We start from the raw sequence: 22,708 nt of genomic DNA, 5'->3' as shown, positions 1-22,708 counted from the left end.
CTGACGAAACTTCGGTCATCTTCTTTGGTCAACATGATTTTTTCTGAAGAACTCACTTTTGAAGAACACATGAACACACATAAACAAACCAAGATTTTGAGTTCATACACATGAATCGTTTCCCGACCTCCTCACCTTCCCCTGTTATAGTTTCGATTATAATGTCGGCACCTCCGCCTCCTGTGCCCTCTCCCTCGCTTGCAACACCCGAGCTATAAGGGTATTAGGTTTGAACGTGTATCTTTATTTTGTATAAAATACAAATATAGGGAGGAGGCTTTTATATAGCCTTGATATACAAACGTAATATACAAATAATTAGGAGATTAAGTAGGATCTAAACTAGGTAAACATTGACTGACTAATATACATGTGGTAAATTAAATCTAATTATCCTTGTGTCGTAATACGCCCCCGCGAGATGGAGGATCCATCGGAGACTCCAATCTTGGATCGAAGACGAAGAAATGGGCCGCGACTGAGAGGCTTTGTGAGGGCATCATCAAGTTGGTCATTAGAGTGAATGTGCAGAACTTTTAATGAGCCAACAACAACTTTTTCTCGAACAAAATGGTAGTCTAATGCCACATGTTTCATGCGTGAGTGATACACCGGATTAGCACAGAGATAGGTGGCTCCTGTGTTGTCACAAAAAAGTGTAGGAGGTGTGGATTGAGTGATGCCAAGATCAGTGAGCAAATTTTGAACCCATGAAACCTCAGATGCTGCATTTGCCAAGGCTTTGTACTCAGCCTCGGTGGAGGATCTAGAAACTGATTTTTGTCGTGCAGATTTCCATGAAATTATATTAGATCCCAAGTAAAGTATGTAGGCAGTTGTGGAACGTCCTCCATTCGTGGTGCCTCCCCAATCAAAATCAGAAAATGCTGTTAAATTAAGAGGGGAACCTTTCTTTAAGTAAAGACCATGATGTATTGTACCCTTGAGATAACGTAATACCCGTTTGAGTGCCTGCCAATGAGTTTCTGAAGGAGAATGCATAAACTGTGCTAATCGGTTAATAGCAAAGGACACATCAGGTCTGGTAAAAGCAAGGTATTGTAGAGAGCCTACCAGTTTGCGATACGGTGTTGGATCAGCATTCGGAGACCCGTCCATGGAGTGGAGAACTTGTGAGGAGTTCAGCGGTGTTGCCACATCTTTAGCACCATCCATATGGAATTGAGTAAGGACATTCTGGATATGACGATGTTGTGACAGGAAGAGACCATTAGCAGTAGGAATGACTTATATACCAAGGAAATGATGAAGGGGGCCTAAGTCCTTTATAGAGAAGCGGTTTGCGAGAGTGTGGATGAAGCATTGAATGAAGTCATTGTTATTACCAGTGAGTATGATATCGTCAACATACACCATGAAGAAGCATAAGGTATTGTTGTGATTATATATGAACAAAGAGGCGTCTGCATGAGATTTGCGAAAACCACAAGTGAGCAGGAAGGAGGTTAATTCAGTGTACCATGCCTTTGGGGCTTGTTTCAAGCCATAGAGAGATTTTCTAAGTTTGCATACATGCTTAGGGAAATCGGGATGAATGAAGCCAGGTGGTTGAACCATGAACACTTCTTCATGGAGTGTGCCATGAAGAAAGGCATTATTTATATCTAGTTGTCGTAGGGTCCAATTATGTGAAAGGGCTAGAGATAGGCTGACATGAATGGTGACAGGTTTGGCTACTGGACTAAAAGTGTCGAAGTAGTCCTTTCCATGTTGTTGAAGAAAACCTTTAGCTACAAGACGGGCTTTATATTTAGAGATTGTACCATCAGGATTGCGTTTAACTCGAAATACCCACTTGCAGCCAATTGGAGTATGATTGCTAGGAGGAACTAACTCCCATGTTCCATTTTTCATGAGAGCATGGAAATCTTGGTCCATTGCATGACGCCACTTAGGATCTTTGAGTGCTTAAGTATGCGTATGAGGTTCAATGGCAGTGGGTATGGGGTGAAGAGTAGTGTTGTTGACAAACGAGTCATTAAAGTATTTGGAATTCTTTTTCCTGGTGCGAACAGTGGGTGAAGGAGAGTTTACTGGAGTTGCTGGTTCAGGTAAGGATGATACGGTTGATGGTGGTAAAGAGTTTTTAGAAATAGATGATGATGTTTGGTTTGAATTTGGTGATAAAGGTGTGAGTGGGGTTTACGGATCAGCTGTGGAGGATGTAGTTCTGAAGTGAGTTTGATAATTTTAGGTGGGTGTATAATTTGGTGAAGGAATACTGAACGGTGGAGTAGAAGTTGTTGAGTAGGTGTTATTGGTGTTGTCAGTTTGTAGATTGTGGGTGTTTTCGGTATCGAGAGGAGTAGCAATTTGTGGAGAGGTTGGTGTAGTATTGGTGTTGGTAGAATCAGAGTTGGATGAAGGGGAAGGAGAAGTATTAGTAGGGGATGGCGAGACAAGGAAGTGATCTGGAGTAGGTAGGGACGTATTTGAGGTTGAGAGAGATGGGAATTGGTTGTCAACAAACTGAACATGGCGTGAATGATATAATTTATGTGTGAGAGGGTCATAACATTTGTAAGCAGATTTTGAGGTTGAATATCCAAGAAAAAGACAAGGCGTGGATCGTGGTTGGAGTTTGGAGGTGGTGTAGGGTCGTAGCCAAGGGTAGCATAGGCAACCGAAGGGTTTGAGTTTGGTGTAGTTGGGTGTTTGGCCAAAAAGACGATGGTATGGTGAGTAATGATGAAGAATGGAGGTTGGAAGGCGATTGATTAGATAGATAGCAGTTTCAAAAGCATGGGACCAGAAGGTTAAAGGGAGTTTGGCATAGTGAAGAAGAGATAAGCCTATCTCAACGATGTGGCGATGGCGCCTTTCAGCTGTACCATTTTGTTCAGGTGTATGGGGCGGTGTAGTGTAATGGGATATTCCATGAGTTTTGAGAAAGGGCAAAAGACTCATGTATTCACCACCATTGTCACTAAAGATGGAGATTATTGGTGTTTGAAGGAACTTTTCAACAAACATTTTAAATTGAGGAAAAAGAATGGCAACATCTGATTTCTTTTTCATTGGATAGAACCACACATATTTTGAATAATAATCAACAAAGATAACATAATAGGTGAACTTGTCAATTGAGGTTTGGACAGGGCCCCATACATCAGAATATATAAGTTGCAACGGTTTGGAAACAACAAAAGAATTGGAACCGAAAGGTAATTTATGACTTTTATTGACTGAACAAGATGAACAATGCATATCCGAAAGTTTGGGACTAAGACCTAATTTGGAAAGGAGACACTTAAAAACTTTGGTGGAAGGATGTCCTAAGGTGTGATGCCATTGACTGGGTGAAGTTTTGATGACAAAGTTGATCTGGAGGTTAGATGGTAGCTTGGCATAGTAAACATCTTCAAAGTTCTCCCCCCGCATGAGCAGCGCCCCCCTGCGAAGATCCTTCACAAGAAAATAATGGGGAAAAAATTCAACAGAAACCCAGTTAGTCTTGCATAATTTTGCAACAGAAATAAGATTCTTTTTCAACTGTGGAACACATAACACATTAGGGAGATTTAGTGTTTTAAATGAAGTGTGTATATGTTTAGAACCAACATGAGAGATTTGTAGACTGTTCCTATTCCCGAGAACAATTTCATCAGGTCCACCATAATCAGAGATACTTTGAAGGTTGGAACGATCACCTGTAACATGGTTGGAAGCACCACTATCAAATAACCATGGTGATGAAGCAGGAGATGGACCAGACATGGTGACGTTGGCAACTGGAGAGGCTGACTGTAGACTGGGAGTAGTGACATTGTTTTCGCGTAGAAACTTTGCAAGTTTTCGACAATCACATGTCATGTGACCTGGAATGTTACAGTACTGACAAAAAATATTAGATTTGGAAGGTCGATTACCACATGGACCACCTGGTCCGGAAGAAGACCAATTGGTGCGATTGGGTGGTTCACTTTGCTGGTTAGAGAACCGATTGTTGGAGCCACGTTCCTGGTTTGAGTTGTCTGATCTCCCATTCGAGCGATTGGATTGTCGATGTGTGTAGTCGACAGTAGTGAGAACAGGAGTGGGTGAGGCAGATTGTTCTTTGAGAGCACGTTCAAAATCACTTAATTTGTCAAACAATTCAGAATATGAGAGGGGTTTTTCACGTATTTTAATGGCAGCAACAATTGTGCCATATTCATCACCGAGTTGGGAGAGAACATGAACAAGTAGGTCTTCTTCTGTGACAGGACTCTGTGCGAGAGCTAGGTCATCGGCAATGGCTCGCATGTCTTGCAAATATTCAGCAATCGTGCGGGTCCCTTTCGGGTTTTTGACAAGTTTTGACTTGAGAGAGATAACTCGAGATCGAGAGGCACTAGCGAAGCTGGCATTGAGGCGTTCCCAGACTTCTTTGGATGTGGTGGCGGACGAGATTAAGGGTTGAATTGAGTCGGAACAACAGCCAAGAATCGCACTGAATATTGTTTGATCTTGGCGATACCAGATTAGGTATTCTAGATTTGGTTTGGAATTATCTTTGTCTTCTAGTAGTCGTTTTGGGGCTGGTTGCTCACCGGTGATAAAGGAGTCAAGTTCAAGCCCGATTAGAGCAGATTCAACTTGACGGCGCCACACTGGGAAATTATTTGCAATGAGTTTTATGGGAAAGTGAGTTGCAGCAGTGACTTGTATGGTTTTGGCCATTTCAGGTAATGAAATAAGGATGAAGAGAAAGAATGGGATCGACTCTTTAGAGCAATTTAGGCTCTGATACCATATAAGGGTATTAGGGTTGAACGTGTATCTTTATTTTGTATAAAATACAAATACAGGGAGGAGGCTTTTATATAGCCTTGATATACAAACGTAATATACAAATAATTAGGAGATTAAGTAGGAGCTAAACTAGGTAAACATTGACTGACTAATATACATGTGGTAAATTAAATCTAATTATCCTTGTGTCGTAATACGAGCCTCCACGCTGAGATGCGTCACTCGACCCCTAAAATACCACTCATCTCGTACCTTAGCTCCAATCTGCAAGCCCTAACACCTCTGTTTCAGATATGGGTTCCCGTTATAGTTCATGAAATTCGATTTTTAGAAAAACCCTAACACACACACATGAACTTTAACAACAACCTACCCATAAAAATCTTCTCCTGAAAAGATCATGTTTTGCCGAAACGTCGGAGAAGACGACCAGAGTCTAAAGTGAGCTGTCAAATATGTTGAAAACCTGTTAAACCTACTATAGACAGGTCATAATGATGTTTTTTGAACACTTCAAACAAGTTCTATGAGAAAATATTGACAAAAAACTTAGTGACTAAATGTGTACAAATCGAAAAATCGATTACATTTTTAAGTCATTATCCCAAGAATTAAATTTGAGATTTTTTCATAAACTCGACTAAAATTATGACTTTATTGGAGATTCTCATTTAATAAGACCGGTCGATATGGGCATCTCAATGCAGTTGAGAGGTTGAGGTGGACTTGGTGGCATTGAGGCTTATGGAACATCGCTCCGGCCTAACGACTCGTGACATCGCATAAAGGGCTCGACGCAAGACAACACTGTTTTATTTCTTTATTTGCCTTATGACGGTGTGGTTCAAGGACAAACGTCATCCCCCTCTAGGCATTGACGACTTAACTGTGGTGTGACAGTGTGGTGATTGGATACCCATACCCTACTGCCTAAGAATATTAATATTTTATCATTTTATCTATTTTAACTCCACACAACAAAATCAATTCTTTTATAACACAGTTTTATTATAATTTATTGACTAATTATCGCTATCAAATATTAATACACATCAAAACATCACCTTATACAATAATAACAAAAGCTGGAAATATTTGGTTTACTTTGCAACAAAATGGAGATGGGACCCATGAAATTATTTAAAATAAATAAAAGTTAAGGTGCATTTTGGGACACAAAATATGGGTTTATGCCCGTATTTTTTGGAAGCTCCCTTAAATTCGGGGGCAGTTTATGGTTCATATTCTTTGACAACCTAAACAAAATATTTCTAGCTTCCCACCCACTTAAACTTTTTATTTCGTATGTTCATAAAAATTATATTTTCAAACACAAAACTTCCGAAACACAATTATCCATCGATTTTTATCACCATTTTCGTGTTGATTTGTTATGAACGATCATCTAGGTGCATTGGTTCCCATGAGCTCATAACTTTTCGTACAATTCTTCACAATTTCTAATAGAATAACGATAGAGAAACAACAACAGAAGCTTCAGGCGCGATTCTTGTTTTGTTTAACGCTTTGCCGATAGAATAGCATGAGCTCGCAATGAAAGGTCTATTAAAAGGCCTGCGTTACATTTCTGAAATTTTTGGTATGTTTTTCGTGGTTTGATTGCAATAAGATGTTTAATCTCTATATGTTTCAAGTTATAACATTCATTGAATCGGTTCAAATTACAGAAGCAGATAACGAAAAGGAACCTGAAATACAGATTGGTGCACCCACGGATGTTAAGCATGTTGCCCATATTGGTTGTGATGGTCCTTCTTCGAATGCGCCTAGTTGGGTAATCCCCAATTTCATTATAGTGTATTGGTGTGTCTAATGTGATTGTGAATATTGAGGCAAAACATCGTTTTGGTGATCTTTGTTTTTTGGACGATATCATTCTTGATTATTTTTTGTTATAACAGATGAACGAGTTTCAAGGTTCTTCAGATGCCGGATCATCCGATTTAAAAGGTGGGACAAAGGTTACACTTTTCACATCGGTTTCGTTTTGTTTTGTTGACTAGTTGTAATAAGTGAGAAGTCATAAGTAAAGCATTAGAATCATGTCTATTCATCACCTTCAATGCTTTGGAGACATTTTGAACTACCTTCCCCCATGTTGCCTTTGGGACACTATTTAGGGATGTCCCGAGTTGGTGTATACTTCTTTTGTACCTAAGTGTCATAGTCTTAAGGATGTGACTCACGTGATTTATCTCCCATGCATGAGGTTGCATATACCTTATTTTACTTAAGGTACACTATCTAAGTTTTTTTTTTCTAATTCAAGGTCATTTGTCATTTGGTGTTAGGTGCAGAGTCATCAGATCGTCGTGGCAAGTCAAAGAAAAAGAAGCAAGGTTCTAGCAATTCAATAAGTACCCCGGATAGGGAACCTAAGCCTAGGAAGAACAAGAGCTCGGCTAGTGATAATGAAAGTAGTCGTGCTAGGCGGACCAAAAACTCGAGTATGGGGTCAGAGTCACCAGCACAAGACCCTCGAGCAAAAAAGGACCGAAATAAAAAGAGAGCATCAAACAATGATGAGGATCCAAAAGGCAACGAGATGCGTCTAAAAGAAAATGTTTCATGAATTCGGTTGACCATAAAATATACCTTGGTTTCGACTCCTTTACGTGAATTTGTAACAAATTATACTGAATTTTACGACTGTTTTTTTATGTATAAATTAGTAGAACGTACCTATCATGTTTTGTATTTTTTGCACATATGCAACAATGAGATGACAGTTTATTCTTAAATGTTTTCTAGACAAAAGGGTAAGTGCCATATTTTGGCGTTTCTACCAACCGGTCTCATGACAAACACATAAAAAAATAGTAATAGAAAGTAATTAATAATGTTATCTGAATAAAGGATGTGATTATTAGTCATATACTGCGAATGTCGTTTTGTATAAGATGAAAGATTCTAAAATCAAACTAATTTATGTTTGAATCTCACGCATTTCAAGTAGATAGTAATAGTAATATTTCTTTCAAAAAATTATAAATAGATAAAGATTGACCCACAAAACTTAAAGAATAAATAAATAACATTTACACTGTAGTATTTTGTTTGAAGTAAATTACAAATTGCATCGCGGATAATGTCTAAATACTCAAGGGTATTCTTTTGGAATTAAAATAGAGAATAGGTAGTTTAGGGTCATATTAAAAACACTTTTTTATGGTTGTTATATATTTTAATATTTATATCCAATCATATAACATCATCATTCATATTATATATAAAAAAAAATTATATAGAGATAAAAATATTGATTATATGAGTAAATTTAAAATCACATTTAATTTATAGTAATGGTCCAAATTTTTAACACCAACAATATTTGTTGTTTAAGTTTCATCATATGAACGACTTGTGTAATTTTTATGTGTAATTTTTAACGCCAACAATATTTGTCTTCCTCTTCAACTATATTATTCATAACTCTAAATTTGTCATTTGTTATGCTTAAACATAAATTCCATTCATTGTTTCTTGGGGTGGGGTATCAAGTATCAACTAAGCCCCAAATGTAATTAATAAGTGATACCGCCAAAAACTGAAAAAAGTAATGCAATAACCATTGGTTCAAAGAACTTCAACAAAATAAACAAAGTAAATTAAACACAAAGCATTTACAAATTTACATGGTTTCACTATCGATGTGATTTTACACGTTCACTCAAGGATGAAGAAATTGAAATAAAGAGGGTAGATATAGAGTCTCACCTTACAACTCGGTGAATCTCTCCATTGACAATGCGACTCTTATTCAAAATATGTCTCTAAAAATATCAAAACAAAATAGAGTGTTATTGTAATATCGTTTAGCTAATTCCGAAAAAACCCCATTACGGCGATCACGACTTTCTCGGCGGCGACAGCTTTTCCGGTGGGATCACACACCGGAACTGGATTTTTTTTTCTTCTTCTTATTGTTATCTTCGTTATCCTGTTGATAAATGTTGAATTGAGTTTTCATGATGATTCATAGGGGTTATGAATGGAAGATTGGTATAAAAGATCGAAAGAGAATGGAAGTAAAACTACTCAACGTGAATTGGAGAAGATGTCGGTTACTTTCTATGTTACGAATTTTCCAAAAGACATGACTGAGAAAGGATTGTGGAAATTGTTTGAATAATATGGAAAGTTAGCAGATATGTATATTGCAAAGAAACTTAAAGAATAGAGATATTGAATGAAATTGTATATCTTCAATTTCTGTGTTTGAGATACGAGGGGTACATCAGTTTAAATACACATATAGGAAATTATAACTAAAGTGGAGATATAAACTCCTACATATCTGCTATGGCTAAACTAAAGTGGAGATATAAACTCCTACATATCTGCTATGGCTATTTGACTGAAAGACTAATTTACAAAGTAATATACACGTGTTTGTTTAATACTTAATGCTATTACCCCCCAGCAAGCTCAAGATCGGGAAGAACTTGAAGCTTGGAACGAAGAAATGAAACACGATCTTTGCCTAAGGGTTTGGTGAATAAATCTGCCAATTGATCAACAGAGGACACATGACAGATGTTTAGCTCACCAGCTTCTACTTGCTCTCGAATAAAATGAAAATCTAAAGCAATGTGCTTTGATCTAGTACTGATAACAGGGTTCTTGGACATAAAAATGGCTCCTACATTATCACAAAGTAATAGTGGTGGAGTGTGAATTGGAGCTTGAAGATCAATAATCAACTGTTTTAGCCACATGAGTTTAGCAGTGGTATAGGCTAGAGATCGATACTCAGCTTCTGTACTAGATCTTGCAACAACTTTTTGTTTTCTAGAAGTCCAGCTAATGAGGTTTGAACCATGAAAAATGGCAAAACCATATTGTGATCGACTGTCATCAGTGTCAGAAATCCACCCAGAATCAGAAAAGGCATGTAATCCTTTGGCTTTAGTAGGTGTGAAGTGTAAACAATGAGTAGTCGTTCCCTTGAGATATCTAAGAATACGTTTGACATCTTGCCAATGTCGATTTGTTGGTGAATGCATAAACTGACACACACGATTTACTGAGTAGGCAATGTCAGGTCTAGTGATTGTTGCATACTGAAGTGACCCTACTACTTGCCTGTATAGCTTTGGATCACTAAACGGATCACCAGCCTTTTGTAGTCGACTGTACGGATCAGCAGGTGTAGACATAGATGAAGCTAATGACATATTACTCCTGTTGAGAATATCTGTGACATATGCTTGTTGTGACAAGGTTAGTCCAGACTTAGTCCTGTGAATTTGTAACCCAAGAAAAAAATACAGATCTCCAAGATCCTTGAGTGAGAATATCCGATTCAATTCATCAATAAAGACTTGAAGTTGAAGATTATTAGTACCTGTGATAATCAAATCGTCCACATAGACTAAAACATAAATGGTAACAGTAGGAGTAATATGAACAAATAGCGAGGTGTCAGCTTGACAAGCACAAAAACCATGATAGACTAGATAATTTTTGAGCTTTGTAAACCAAGCTCTTGGTGCCTGTTTAAGGCCATAAAGAGCTTTATTCAATCGACAGACATGATGAGGGTAATTTCGATCTTCAAAGCCCCTTGGTTGTTTCATATACACCACTTCTAATAGATCGCCATTAAGAAAGTCGTTATTGATATCCAATTGTCGAATGTACCAACCTTGAGAGAGAGCAATTGAAAGCACCAGTCTAATTGTTGTCGGTTTAATGACCGGACTGAACGTATCAAAATAGTCCACGCCTTCTTCTTGACTGAAACCTTGAGCAACTAGTCGCGCTTTGTATCTGTCAATTGTACCATCCGATCGTTTCTTGACCCTGTAAATCCACTTAGAACCAACAATATTGACATTAGTAGGACAAGGAACAAGTGACCAAGTGTGATTTTTCATGAGAGCCTCATATTTTGATCGCATCGCATCCTGCCAACATTTGTGTTTAATTGCGTGAGAAAAAATGCGAGGTTCAATGGTAGGGTTATGAGAAAGATCGACAGTGAATATCTTGGGTTTGAGAGAGTTTGTGCGTGCACGGGTGACCATCGAGTGTTGGCTATTTTCAGCTGGTCGAAAAATGGATGTAGTTGGCGGAGGTTGGGGAGTATTAGAAGATATGTGTGGTGATAACTGAGGGACAAGGGACGAAGGGTTTGTAGAAGGAAAGACTGATGGGCTAGACGAAGTAATAGGTGGACCAGGGGTGATAGTTGGGCCTGATGGGTTGGTTGAAGGAATGAAAGAAGCTGAGTTTGGTGAATTAGGAATTTGGGTTGGATTTTCAATGACAACCGTAGGGGAAGGATCAGAAGATGTGTTGGGATCATTACTTGATTGTTGAGGTTTGTTTAAATGTTGATAAGGAAAGAAATCCTCATTGAATATGACATGACGTGAAATATATAGACGAGAGGTGTGTGGATGAAGACATATATAACCTTTATGAGAGGCGCTATAGCCAAGAAAAATACAAGGTTTGGAACGAAAGTCAATTTTATGAGGATTATATGGTCTCAAATATGGATAACAAAGACAACCAAAGGTTTTTAAAAAATCATAATCGGGTATCTTGTGATATAAACGTTGATATGGTGACTCATAAGCTAGACTAGGGGTGATGGTTCGGTTATGTAGATAGGTAGCAGTTTTGAAAGCATGCTCCCAAAAAATTTGAGGAGGTGAGGATTGAGCTAGAAGGGTGAGACCTTTTTCAACAATAACTCGATTTCGACGTTCGACAACTCCATTTTGTTCAGGAGTATGAGGACAAGAGAGACGATGTGAAATACCATGCTGATGAAGAAACTGAGAAACATTTCGATATTCTCCCCCCCCCCCCCAGTCGGTCTGTAAACTTTTGATATCACATTGAAATTGGGTTTTTATCATTGTTCGAAACTGTAAGAAAGTTTCAAAAACTTGAGATTTTTTTGATAAGAAATAAACCCATACAAATTTAGTGCAATCATCGATAAATAAGACAAAATAGCGACTTCCATTAAAAGAAAAAACGGGGGAAGGTCCCCAAACATCAGAATAAACTATTTCAAACGGTTTTGAGGATGTTACATGAGAACTAGGGAGATGAAGTCTATGACTTTTTCCTAGTTGACACGACTCACAAACAGTAGGAAATTTATTTGTAGACACGGGAAGATGAAATGTAGAAACTAAACGTCGAAGAAGCGGTTCATGTGGATGTGCAAGTCGCTTGTGCCATCCATGAAGTGAGGTGCGACTACCAGTAAAAGCTTTGTGAGTATGAGAGGGAGGTAGTCGATAAAGGCCTTCATGTTTATCCCCTTGAAGGATTGTTTGTCCCTGAAATGTCTTAACAGAACATGATTTAGGCCAAAATTCCATATAAACATCATTATCTTCTGTCAATTTTGAAACACTAAGAAGATTTTTAGTAAGGTTAGGAACAATTAACACATTTGGCAATTTTAGATGAGATATGGAAGATGAGCCAACATGAGAAATAGACAAGTGATTACCATTTCCTACTTGAAGCTTTTCATCCCCTGTGTATGAATCAGCTATGTTCAGCTTGGAAATATCTGGAGAAACATGATCAGTAGCACCGGTATCAAAATACCAAGCTGGATCAATAGATGATGGACTATGCTGATGGGATAAAAAAGCTTGGTGCTGGTTTGCTTTAGGATTGGGCCTTCTAGATGGAAAATCTGTTTGGTTTCCCCTTTGCCAGCAGTCAATAGCTTCATGACCAGGTTTAGTACATATTTGACAAATTGGGCGTCGTCTCCTCTGGTCAGAGTTGCAATTTGCATTAGAAGAATTTGCCCTTTGAGCAGCATTTGATGGAGTACTTGATCCGTGACCAGCATAGGAGTGAGATGAGCGATGATTTGATCGATTTACAATTAGGGCAGCAGCGGGGGCTTGTGAGACGGACGCAAGGCGAGCATGATCTTTTTCAAGTCTAGCTTCTTCCTGTAACAAAAGACCTATGAGATCATCAACTGTTAGAATTTCAGATTTCATCATAAAAGCAGTAATGAAACTGCCATAAGATGAGTCCAGGCCAACAAGAATGTAGTTGATTAGGTCTTCTTCATGGACTGGGCGTAAGTTCTCTGCCAAAGAATCAGCCAGTGACCTTTTCCTTTCAATGTATTCCATCATGGTCATTGACCCTTTTGTAAGAGTCTGAAGTTGATTTCTTATTTGCATACGACAAGCCCTAGTTTGAGCTTGATACAAGGTCTCAATAGTTTGCCACGCTGTGTAAGAAGAGTTTGAGCGGGCAACCAGAGCATGAGCTTGATCCGTCATTGTGGATTTGAGCCATAACAAAACAAACCTATCACGTTTCTTCCAGACAACATAATCGGGGTTTGGTGTTGTGGTGGCAGGAACAGCAGCAACCGTCGGAGTAGAATCAGTGGCTGGAATGGCTGCAACAGCAGGAACAGTTATTGTTTCAGTCGGTGGTTGAGGATTCAGAACATAATCTTCCAGATCGAAGGCTTCAAGGGCTGCGATAATATTTGTGCGCCAAAGTGGGTAGTTGGTGCGATCAACTTTCACAGTGATTTGTGGTATTTGAAAATTCAAGGTGGGGGTTGTGGTAGTAGCCAGATTGAGAATGCTTGGAGATGCAGATGCCATAGCGAAGAAAAATCAAAGTATTATAAGCTCTGATACCATAAAGAATAGAGATATTGAATGAAATTGTATATCTTCAATTTCTGTGTTTGAGATACGAGGGGTACATCAGTTTAAATACACATATAGGAAATTATAACTAAAGTGGAGATATAAACTCCTACATATCTGCTATGGCTAAACTAAAGCGGAGATATAAACTCCTACATATCTACTATGGCTATTTGACTGAAAGATTAATTTACAAAGTAATATACACGTGTTTGTTTAATACTTAATGCTATTACTCTCGAAAAATGGAAGGAAGTTTGCATTTATCAGATTCGTGAATGTAAAAGATGCAAAAAGATTGGAGAATAATCTTGCGTCCATTTGGGTGGGAAATTATCACTTATTTTCCTATATTGCAAGGTTTAACAGAGATTATAAAACAAATTTTCAAAGTCGTGGTTTGAGGGATCAAGAGAATAAACGACCAAATGATAAAATTACTATGCATGGAAAAGTGCCTATGAATGGTGTGTCTTATGAAAATGTTGTGAAAAGGGAAAAGAAACACAAGATTATCAATAAAAGTATGAAGGTTTTTCTTGGGGCTAGTGATTTTCATTTGCTTGATGACAGTAACAAGATTGTTCTTGGAAAAGTTAAGGAGGCAACATTAATCCCCCAATTGTATCGAGTCTGTCAAGCAAAGGGATTTACAGAAGTGGAGATAGAGTATGTTGGAGGAATGTGGGTTTGGTTTGAGTTCATGTCAGTGTAAACATGTCTGCAATTCAAACAACACGAAACGATCAAATTGTATTTTAGGGAGTTACTAACGACAATGTTTTAAATAACGTAAAGCGTGACTTGGCGGCAATGTAAGCCTCAAACTTTATTGAGTCGTGGCGAGCCACATCGTTTGTAAAGCATGACTTAAGGCGACAATTTTGTATATAATTAATAATTAATAATTGTATATATATATATATATATATATATATATATATATATATATATATATATATATATATATATATGGCTAGGTTCATTTGTTTCTTACATTTATTATGTGCTAGAATACACCAATAGGAATTTAGTAAAATTAAATAATTATTTAATTAACTAAAGATAGATATTAAATGATTTCCATAATTGTATGCATATTAAATGATATCCATAGTTATAATTTTATTTTTCTGGAAACTAATTAAATTCAGCATTAATGTCAGTAATAACATTCTTTCAGAATGAATTCGTATCAAGGTTTTTATGTTAGCAATAACATTCTTTCAGAACTCACTCACTTAAAATACAATAAAGTTGTATGGAATATGAAGAATGAAAGTGTATTATAGTATAATATACTCTCGTTCTACTTGAATACGCTCTTATTCTTTTAGATACGAATTCATTCTGAAAGAATATTACTGTTGACATTAATGACAAATTTAATTAGTTTCCATAAAAAAGAATTATATGTATGAATATCATTTAATATACATTTAATGTTTACTAAATTCTTATTGGTGCATTCTAGCACACAATAGATGTGAGAAACATTTGAACCTACCTCTCTCTCTCTCTCTATATATATATATATATATATATATATATATATATTCTACTATTATTCATTTTTATATACATATGTGACTTAAGGCGGTATTTTCTCAAAGCTTTACAGCAAATACAAGCCTTGGAGCCATGACGTGTCATGAGAAAATTTTTAGAACATTGACTAATAGTGACAGATTTTTTTTGTGAAAGAAAGGACAATGTGGCTTGAAATCCAAGGATGACCATTATATGTTTGGTCTTTAGCAGCTTACAAAAAGGTTGTTGGTTTATATGAGACTATACTTTTTTCAGATGATGACTTGGAGGAGCAACTAAGTAGCGGTAAAGTGTGTGTAAGTTCAAGCATTACCGGTTTTATATGCGACAGTCCAATTGTTTCTATTTAAGGGAAGGAGTACATGGTACAAGTTTGTGAAATTTCATCTTGGTGTCCAGACATTAAGAGAGTTGATGATAATATGGATAGAAAGTCTCAACAACATGAGACAGAGTCAGAATATGGAGAAGATGATTACAGTGTGGCTGATGAGGGTAGGGTGAATTTGGATTGGTTTATTCTAGAAAACAATAGGAATGAAGATATTGGAAAATATGATGGGTTTGAGGAAGGGTTTGTGGAAGAGGAGACATTACCGCAAACTGATCAAGCAGTTGGAGGATTAGAGGATGCATACGAGAGTCATGATGATGCTGGAAACAATATCAAGGTTGCTTATAACATGGATGGTAACAAAGATGAAGTACATATAAATATAAAAGAAGACGGTGGAGGTGTTTTGCATGGAGACGAGGCAAGTCCAGGCTCCCAGAAGTCTAATTCGGATGAGTTTCTAGCTGGTTTTGATGGGATGCGTTTTCACTCTCAAGTTCAATCTCGATCAGCACCTTCTAGAAAAACGCAATTCTCACATGCTTCTTTAAGTAATATTAATGTTAAAAAAATTAAGAAAAAAAATGTTATTGTTGGGTCTTTGATTGAAGTTATGGAAAGATATATGGAGTATGGGCAAGTACTTGGATATGATTTTACACGATGTAAAGATGATATTGTCAACCTGATTGAAAGAAGTGGTGAGAAATATGGTTTTAAATGAATATTTTTTCGGTAAATATGTGTGGTCTTAAATGTCACAGGAAAAGGAAGTGGATAAAAAATCTTTGTAAGGATAATTGTATTAGTGTGTTGGGTATTCAAGAGACCAAAATGATCAGTTTTGATTTATTTTTAGTTTGTTTGATATGGGGTAATTATCAATTTTGAGGTGGTTAGTAGTGGTGCACAGGGAAGATCGGTTGGTTTACTGATTGTTTGGGATCCTGCTATTTATAGAAAAACCAAGGTTTGGTCTACTGATAATCTTCTTATTGTTGGAGAAGTGTTAGCATCTCATGTTAAATGTTACCTTATTAATTTGTATGCTTCATAGGATAGATATCGTAAGAAAGAAATGTAGGATTGTATGTCTTCTTTTATGAGAAAATGTTGGTGAATACATTATCTTTGGAGATTTTAATGTTGTTCGGACGGTTTATGAAAGGAGTCGAACAAATTTTTTTTCTCGGACGGCGGATGATTTTAACAACTTTATTATTGATATGGGTCTTGTGGATGTGCATATGGGGGGAGACGTTTTACATGGGTTGAGAAGCAATGCTTAAAAATGGTCAAGCTTGATCGCTTTCTTGTTTCTAGTGGTGTGGTGGATTTATTCCATAATATGGTTTGTTTGGTTCTTCCTCGTTTATGATCGGATCATAGTCATGTTGTGTTGAAAAATGATGTAATTGATTATGGTCCTACTCTGTTTAAATTATTTCACTCATGGTTCATATTGGACGGTTTTGAGGACACAGTCAAGGATGTGTGGGTGAATTATAGTCATGAGGAAAATATAAATTCTTTCATTCTTTTTTAAAAATAAATTAAAAAGTGTAAAAGAAAGGTTGAAGATATGGCATAAGCAGGTTGTAACATCCAAATTTCCAGGTATCGTAATTTAAGTATTTATTTTTGAGTTAAGAAGAGGGACACGACGAGTTGACGCCTAAACTCGCCAAGTAGGATCGTAACTGATGACTCGGATTAATGAGTGGATTCGAAGAGTCGGCAAGTCGACTCGACGAGTCCGCACTGTGGACAGATTCCCTAAATCTTTGGGCCTGCGCCCTATTTAAGGGTCCTTATGGCCTTCATTTGCGGCCACACACACACTTGAGAAACCCTAACGAATCAGAGAGGATAGAGAGTGAGGGAAGGAGCTAATTTCATCACCATTAGTGCATTCTTGCAAGAAGGAAGGAGGGGATTCAAGCTAGGCTGATTGAGGAGCTCAGATCTACTATCACTTAATCAAAGGTTGCTGTTTGAGGTATGAATCCATACCTATTTTCATGTATATAGTATATCTCATGAATCTAGGGTTTCTTTACCCCCTTTCTTTATTTGGAATATAGAGCATGTGGAGTCCCATTGAGGAATAGACCTTTAGATTTGGACCTTGAAAGGTCCAGAGAGTCCCAATCATCCAGCTTTATGCAGTCCCATAAGAGTTTTGAGTTTAGGTAACCATTATAAGAGTTATTTCATTAAACAGAGCCATGTGTGTGATGCATGAACATAAAGATAGGACCTTTACGTGACTTTTGGGTGTTAGAAGGTCATATCTATAAGTTAGAGAAACAGATATGACCTTCAGAAGGTCGTTTAAGCATTTCCATGGAGGAAACTCGTCGAGTCCATGGAAGGACTCGACGAGTCGGATCGGGTTGCTCCGCGATTCGTGATCAGTGGTAACCCGTCGAGTGAAAGGTTAACTCGACGAGTCGAGTGAGGCCTTAGGAGGATTTAGAGGACACGCATGGACTCGTCGAGTCACCCGAGTGCACTCGGCGAGTCTGGTCAAAGTTGGACCGTTGACTGGAGTTGACTTTCGAGGACTTTTAGGGTTTGGTCAACAATTGGACATTTGGACCATCGGGGGAGTAAAATGGTCTTTTCCCCTTCTATGAGATTATAGGAAGGGATTAGTCTATCCTTTGAGAATCGTTGTTAATTGGAGGTAAATTACTTTATGTGATTAAGCGGAGGCTAGATCAGTATTTCGAGTTCGAGACTTTCCAAGATTACTCGAGATGTGTCTTCTCACTTTACATTACAGGACTGGAGGGTCCCGCTGAGACACATGGACCGGAGAGTCATACCGAGTTATAGTCTCGAGTGGCTTATGTGTTGTATCTGGTAGTTTGAGGAACTCACTAAGCATTTATGCTTACCGTGTTATGTGATATGTGTTTCAGGTACTAGCGAGGATCGCGGGAAGGCGCCGGCATGATTTATACACACTGATAGAGGACTTTGTATTTGAGATTTTGGGATATGTTTTACCATGATAACATTAGATACACTTAAGTTTTGAGATGATTTGTATGAGACATTTTATCTTTGAAAAATAAAAATTTGTTTTAAATTTTCACGTCGTTACACAGGTGGTGTTGCAAAATCGGGGAGTTAAGAGAGACTTGCTTGCAAAGTAAGATGATATTGATTGTGTGCTTAATGGTGGAAGTCGTGATTGTACCTTGGTTTCGGCTAGGATTGATACTCTTAAAGCTTTGGCTGATTTAGAAAAAAATGATGGATTGGATGTGGCTCAAAAAATAAAAACTAAATGGGGTGTGGAAGGAGATGAAAACACCAAAATCTTTCATTCTATGTTAAAAAGGAAAAGAAGAAAGTTGTCCATTTCCGGATTGATGGTGGATGGGTTGTGGGTGTGTAATCCAAATCAAATTAAAGATCATTTCTTACGACTTTATAAAGAAAAAATCAAAAGTTTTTTGGGTGCAATGCTTTCTCAACCAAGTCCTCGTTTGAAAAGGCTAGCTTTAGTTCACACAGAGAGTTTAAGTTCTTGATTTACTATTGAAGAAAATCATAGTGCTATTTGGTCTTGTGGGAGTGATCGGGCTCTGGGACCGGATGGTTTTTCGTTTCGTTTTATAAATTTTTTTTGGGAGATGTTGAAAGATGATATCTACAACTTTGTTGATGATTTATTTAGAATGGTTTGATTCCTAATGGGTGTAATTCGTCTTTCATTACACTTCTTCCAAAAATTGATAATCCCACATGTAGAATATACGTCGATTAGTCTAATTGGAGTGAAATATAAAAATATTGCAAAACTTTTAGCTAATCAGTTGACAAATGTTATTGTTATCTTGTCAGTCCGGAACAGTCTGCTTTTGTTAAAGGCAGACAAATTTAGATGGTTTGTTGATGGTTAATGAAGTTATGGATTGGTACAAGAGAAAAAGAAGATAGTGATGATCTTAAAAGTTGATTTTGACAAGGCGTATGATTAACTGAGCTGGGATTATCTTTTGTGGATTATGGGTTTTGATCAGAAAATAGATAAGATAGATTAATGCTTGCCTGATTTCTTCCTGTGTGTCTATTCTCGTGAATGGGATCCCTACTTAGGAGTTCATTATGCAACGAGCCTTCATCGAGGGGATCCTTTATCTCTATTTTTATTTATTCTTTCATTGGACTATGGAGGGTCTGCATGTTGCGATGGAGGATGTTGTCGAACAAGGTTTCTTCCGTGGTGCTCGTGTTGGAGAGGAAGGTTATTCTTTGACTCATCTTTTCTATGCAGATGATGCCTTGTTTATGGGAGAATGGGATGATAGGAACATTGAATATCTTATCATAATTCGAAATTGTTTTTATTTAGTTTTTAGGTTAAGAATCAATTTACATAAATCGAAGTTGTATGGTGTTGGTACGTCTATGCAATAGGTTGAAGAAATGGTTGTGGTTACGGGTTACTCGGCTGCCAATAACCAATTTTTTATCTTGGTTTGCCAGTAGGTTTGAATATAGGGAAGGTGGATAATTGGAAGGAGGTTGTTTAGAGATTCAAGAAATGGTTAGTGAATTGGAAAGTTAAGCTTCTTTCAATTGGAGGTAGGTTGAATTTGATTCGTTCTGTTCTTGGTAGTCTGGGTATATATTACATGTCTATGTTCAAGATTCTAGAGACGATTGTTAATCTTTTAGAAGCCTTAAGTGCTACCTTCTTTTGGGTTGGAGATGATATACAAAGGAAGATATCTTGGATTAAGTGGGAGATTGTTTTGAATTCTATAGATAAAGTTGGGTTGGGGGTAGGAAGTTTAAAGGCACTTAACTTGTCGTTATTACAAAAATGGCGTTGAAGGTTTGTTACGGACATAAGTTCCATTAGGGTTAAGGTGATTAGAAGCATTCATGGGGTAAATGGGCGCGTGGGTTTCCTTGTTCATAAACCGAAGGGGTGTGTGTGTGTGGTCGAAAATGGTTAAACTCTTTGATAAAATGCATGAAAAACAAATTGTTTCTCATTCTTTTTTACGTAAAAAATTTGGAAATGGGAGTGGTACTTCATTTTGGAAAGATGTATGGTTGGGAGATGAAATTCTTATGGATAGGTTCCTGAGGCTTTATGCTTTGGAGGTTCATAAATAGTGCTTAGTTGCTGATAAATGAAGAGACGATACTTGGATATGGAGTTGGTTCAAAGAGATTAGAAGTGGTGGTATTACAATTGATCAGATGTCAGTTTTGAGGGGGCTTCTTAGTCAAGTTCAAATGAGTGATTGGTCGGATACTTGGAAGTGGGAGTTAGACCCGAATGGTTCTTTCTCAGTTTGTGGTACTAGGCGCCATATTGATAGCTTTATACTTCAAGAAGGGGTTATTGGTACTAGATGGTGGAATCTAGTTCCAATAAAGGTAAATGTTTTTATTTAGTGAACTCTTTTGAATAGACCTCCCACTAAGAGTAAACTTGGTAGATAAAGGTATTGATTTGTCCACCGTGTTATTCCCTCGTGTTCCTTGCATGTGGAAGAGTATAATCATGTTTTTGTTAGTTGTGATGTGGCTAATAAAATATGGGAGAAGGTCATTAAATGGCTCAATCTTCATTTCCATTTTTTTTCTAATAATGGAGAGATTTTTGCATGGGAAGCTTCTGCTTCTTTGGGAATAAATAAGAAGAAATCTTTGGAGACCATAGTTTTGACCATGATTTGGATGATTTGGCAGTATAGGAACAATGTTGTCCTCCAGACACTAAGTATGAAGAGGAGTAATATTTTTGAAAGCATTCTAATTCTTTTTTTTGATCGGCTTACAAATAGACTTGGACTTAGTAGAAGTAATATTACTTGGACATTGTGGCTACAAAACCCAATGATCCATGACTCTTTGTAATTTTTCTCTCCTAGCTGGTTTTTATAAATTTTCTTAGTTGCTAAAAAAAAGTGTTATGGTACTTGTATAGCGACAAGGTTCGTCATTTAATCTCCACAATGATCATTGAATTTATCCAAGATGACTTTTTGATTCTCCAAGATGCCCGTCCAATCTTTAAAGATTACCATTTAAAACTCCCTAAAGTATAAATGATTTTTGCATCCCCAAATTTTTGTTAATGAACATTCTATTGAACTTTTTTTCAGCTAAAAAGAGTGGTAACACTCCTAACATCTTGTCACATCAGATTTTTGAGTGTCGCCTCATTTTTTACAATTTAACACCTAATCTTAGCATTTGGTAGGGAGTGGTAACACTCCTAGCACTCCATTTTTTTTTCTTTTTCTAATTTAATTAAATTAATTTATTTTAATATACAAACATTTTTATGCACAAATATTAAATACATTTTATTTTTTTTAAACCACAAACATTTTGTGACGGAGAGGTTGTTGTTCTACAATTGGCGACAGAGACGGGTGGGGGAGATGAAGTTGGGTGGCGGCAGCGATGTTATCCCGGTGACATTTGGACATTATTTCGACTTCAAAATTTCTGGATATTTATTGTTTATATTGAGTTAAGAATTTTGTACTTTTGATAAAAAAAAAATTTGAATTTTTTTGGAGAACATCAAGCGCAAACCCATATCAAAAGCAAAATAACACCAACCCTATTTCCGCTTCGTCTTCTTCCAACCAATCACAATGTGTTGAAGTTTCTCTTTCTTCTCGCCAAAACTTCGACGAGTGCCCAACAGCGGCCCCCCTAACAAGTGCTACGGGGCGATGTTTCAAGTTTGCTAGCGAGCGTAGCGAGGCCGGTGGAAACCTCCACTCCACTTAGCCTTAGAGTGCTTACAATTTGATTACATATTACAAAGAAAAAAGTCGAAATATAAAGATAGAAATGTTGAAAATTACGACGTGGGTCCTTGATATTAGTGCTAGACACAATTTTCTTAAAAAATATTCGGCAATATGTCTGTTTTTGTAACACCTATAAAAAAACACAATAAATTTAAACTTTTTAAAACCAACCCAATTTCATAAGATGTTTACGATCATCGTTTTCAAAACATTTCAAACATTAGAGTCTCCCAAAATCATATGTCATAAACAAGAGGATGTGTATAGTCATGCCTTCACCTTCCCGCTGTAACACCCTGATCTTGGTATGTTTCACTTTTGCCCTTCATCAATATAAAAGATTCATTTTAGCCCTCTGAGTAGCACGTGGGGCGTACCACTTGGTACGCTTAGCGTACTAGCTTGAGAAGGATCAGGACACCGTGTGCGTATGCTAGGCGTACATGTGACTTCTAGAAACCCTAAAATGGGGTTTTGCACCCTATATATTCATCCATAACCTTTAGGGTTGGCCTCATTGCTTGTCCTTAAACCTCTAGAAAATCGTAAACATCCCCTTAGCCTCCATTCTTGTATCC

The 22,708-nt window shown here is 37.3% G+C and overlaps 2 protein-coding genes across 2 annotated transcripts; one reads left to right on the top strand and one right to left on the bottom strand.

Annotated features, from left to right (window-relative positions):
- Positions 1 to 6,029: 6,029 nt before the first annotated feature.
- On the top strand, positions 6,030 to 7,499 carry LOC145070167 (uncharacterized). Its single transcript, XM_079017115.1, has 4 exons — positions 6,030 to 6,355; positions 6,444 to 6,550; positions 6,678 to 6,726; positions 7,068 to 7,499. Exons 1-4 carry the CDS (start codon positions 6,310 to 6,312, stop codon positions 7,346 to 7,348), a joined length of 483 nt encoding a protein of 160 aa, XP_078873241.1. The 5' UTR covers positions 6,030 to 6,309; the 3' UTR covers positions 7,349 to 7,499.
- Positions 7,500 to 8,595: 1,096 nt separating this feature from the next.
- Positions 8,596 to 13,394, bottom strand: LOC145059158 (uncharacterized). The gene is made up of 3 exons (XM_079007026.1): positions 11,886 to 13,394; positions 9,193 to 10,685; positions 8,596 to 8,716 (listed from the first exon to the last, which is right to left on the bottom strand). Exons 1-3 carry the CDS (start codon positions 13,392 to 13,394, stop codon positions 8,596 to 8,598), a joined length of 3,123 nt encoding a protein of 1,040 aa, XP_078863152.1.
- Positions 13,395 to 22,708: the final 9,314 nt, after the last annotated feature.

Source organism: Lactuca serriola, chromosome 1, assembly GCF_051521515.1.
Source record: "Lactuca serriola cultivar US96UC23 chromosome 1, Lser_US96UC23_V15, whole genome shotgun sequence".
Classification (NCBI taxonomy): Eukaryota; Viridiplantae; Streptophyta; class Magnoliopsida; order Asterales; family Asteraceae; genus Lactuca; species Lactuca serriola.
The sequence above is the reverse complement of the archived record's forward strand: the minus strand, read 5'-3'. Positions and strand labels throughout refer to the sequence as shown.